This window comes from Sinocyclocheilus rhinocerous, unplaced genomic scaffold (assembly GCF_001515625.1).
Source record: "Sinocyclocheilus rhinocerous isolate Xijiao unplaced genomic scaffold, SAMN03320098_v1.1 scaffold32208, whole genome shotgun sequence".
Lineage (NCBI taxonomy): Eukaryota > Metazoa > Chordata > Actinopteri > Cypriniformes > Cyprinidae > Sinocyclocheilus > Sinocyclocheilus rhinocerous.
This window is the reverse complement of record NW_015640841.1, coordinates 2,586-3,908: the sequence shown is the minus strand read 5'-3', so window position 1 is coordinate 3,908 and position 1,323 is coordinate 2,586. Positions and strand designations below refer to the sequence as shown.

The 1,323-nt window shown below is 39.5% G+C and overlaps 1 protein-coding gene across 1 annotated transcript in view; it reads left to right on the top strand.

Moving 5' to 3' along the window:
• Positions 1-218: 218 nt before the first annotated feature.
• Positions 219-1,323, top strand: part of LOC107753401 (pleckstrin homology domain-containing family A member 7-like) — a 1,855-nt gene continuing 750 nt past the window's right edge. Inside the window, exons 1-2 of the mRNA XM_016569531.1 lie at positions 219-232; positions 308-748. Coding sequence (XP_016425017.1) covers positions 219-232; positions 308-748 — 455 coding nt within the window. The remainder of the gene's footprint in view (positions 233-307; positions 749-1,323) is intronic.

Below are 1,323 nucleotides of genomic sequence, written 5' to 3'. Positions count from 1 at the left end.
TATATAGTTCATGAGTAACATGGGCAACTTTTATGATGTTTTTATGGTGTATTTTTGTACTTTTTGGAGCATGACAGTTCCTGGTACCCTCCTCTCATTGTGTAGAAGAAAGCAGCTCAGATATTATGCTATATTTCACTTTTGATGTTCCACAGAAGAAAGAATGTCATACATGTTTGAAATGCCATGTTGCAATTAGGATAGATTTAGATAGCTAGATGGTCAGTTCAAGGTCAGTTATCTGCACACTGAGTTATAGATTCAGTTATGATTAATTCAAAAGTCTGAACTCTTTTTCCTTCCACAGAGAAGCCGAAAGAAGCTCCAAGTCTGAGCAGCAAGCTATTCCTCAGACCAACCATTTCAGCAGCAACATCAAAATCTCCTCCCAGGCCGAGGGCCTCCAGCAGACAGCGCATGTGGAGGTGGCAGAGCTGAGGCCGGAGCGAGATGGGGAGGAGTGCTATGTTTACAGCAAGGAAGTGTCGGAGGATCCTGTTAAAATCTCCTCTGGAGAGCTGGAGATGGAAGGGTTTTCCCAATCAGGTGCCCATTCTCGTCCACCTTCCACGGTGCCCACTCACAGGAACGGGCTGCCCTCCTCAGACATACCTCCTGATCAGAACGGGAACGTGGTGTATAAGAGGGGTCTCGTCCCCTGTACAGACACAGAGAAAAAGGTGCAAAGGAAAACTGCGCTGGCTCAGGTCGAGCACTGGGTGAAGGTGCAGAAAGGAGACCCCAGAAGGTCAGTTTTGTGTGTTTAGACAGCTTTATATGTGCTGTGACGGGGGGAAAAATGTTAGGAAACCATACAGAGTTATGTGTAATACTCTAATTAAATGATGTAACATTGGGAACTCAAGCCATTGTAGGATTCAGTTCATATAAAGTTTCTTCTTATGAAGGAGCTCCCACTAGTGGTTATGATGTAAACACACTAAATATTAAAGGGAATGTTTTGTGTTCTAGCAACAGCATTCCGTCTCCGTTCCCTCCTTCAGGGAACGAGGGTTACCATACGTAACCGAGACGTTATTGCAGAGTTTTTTTTAAACTCATTATTTTTGTAAAAACCACCCAGTAATCACATTTGCACTATTGCACTTGCAATAAAAGCCTATGAGGCATATCTGCATTTGGTGTTTCTGCATAGCACCTTTAAAGTTTTTTCACTTAAATTTATATCTATAATATAATAAACATTTATTAATTACAATTAAATTAATAATAATAATAATATATATAATAATTAATAATATATATGTTTCCCTTTTATTAGTTTATTAGTATAATAATTATTATTATTTGTATAATAGTTAA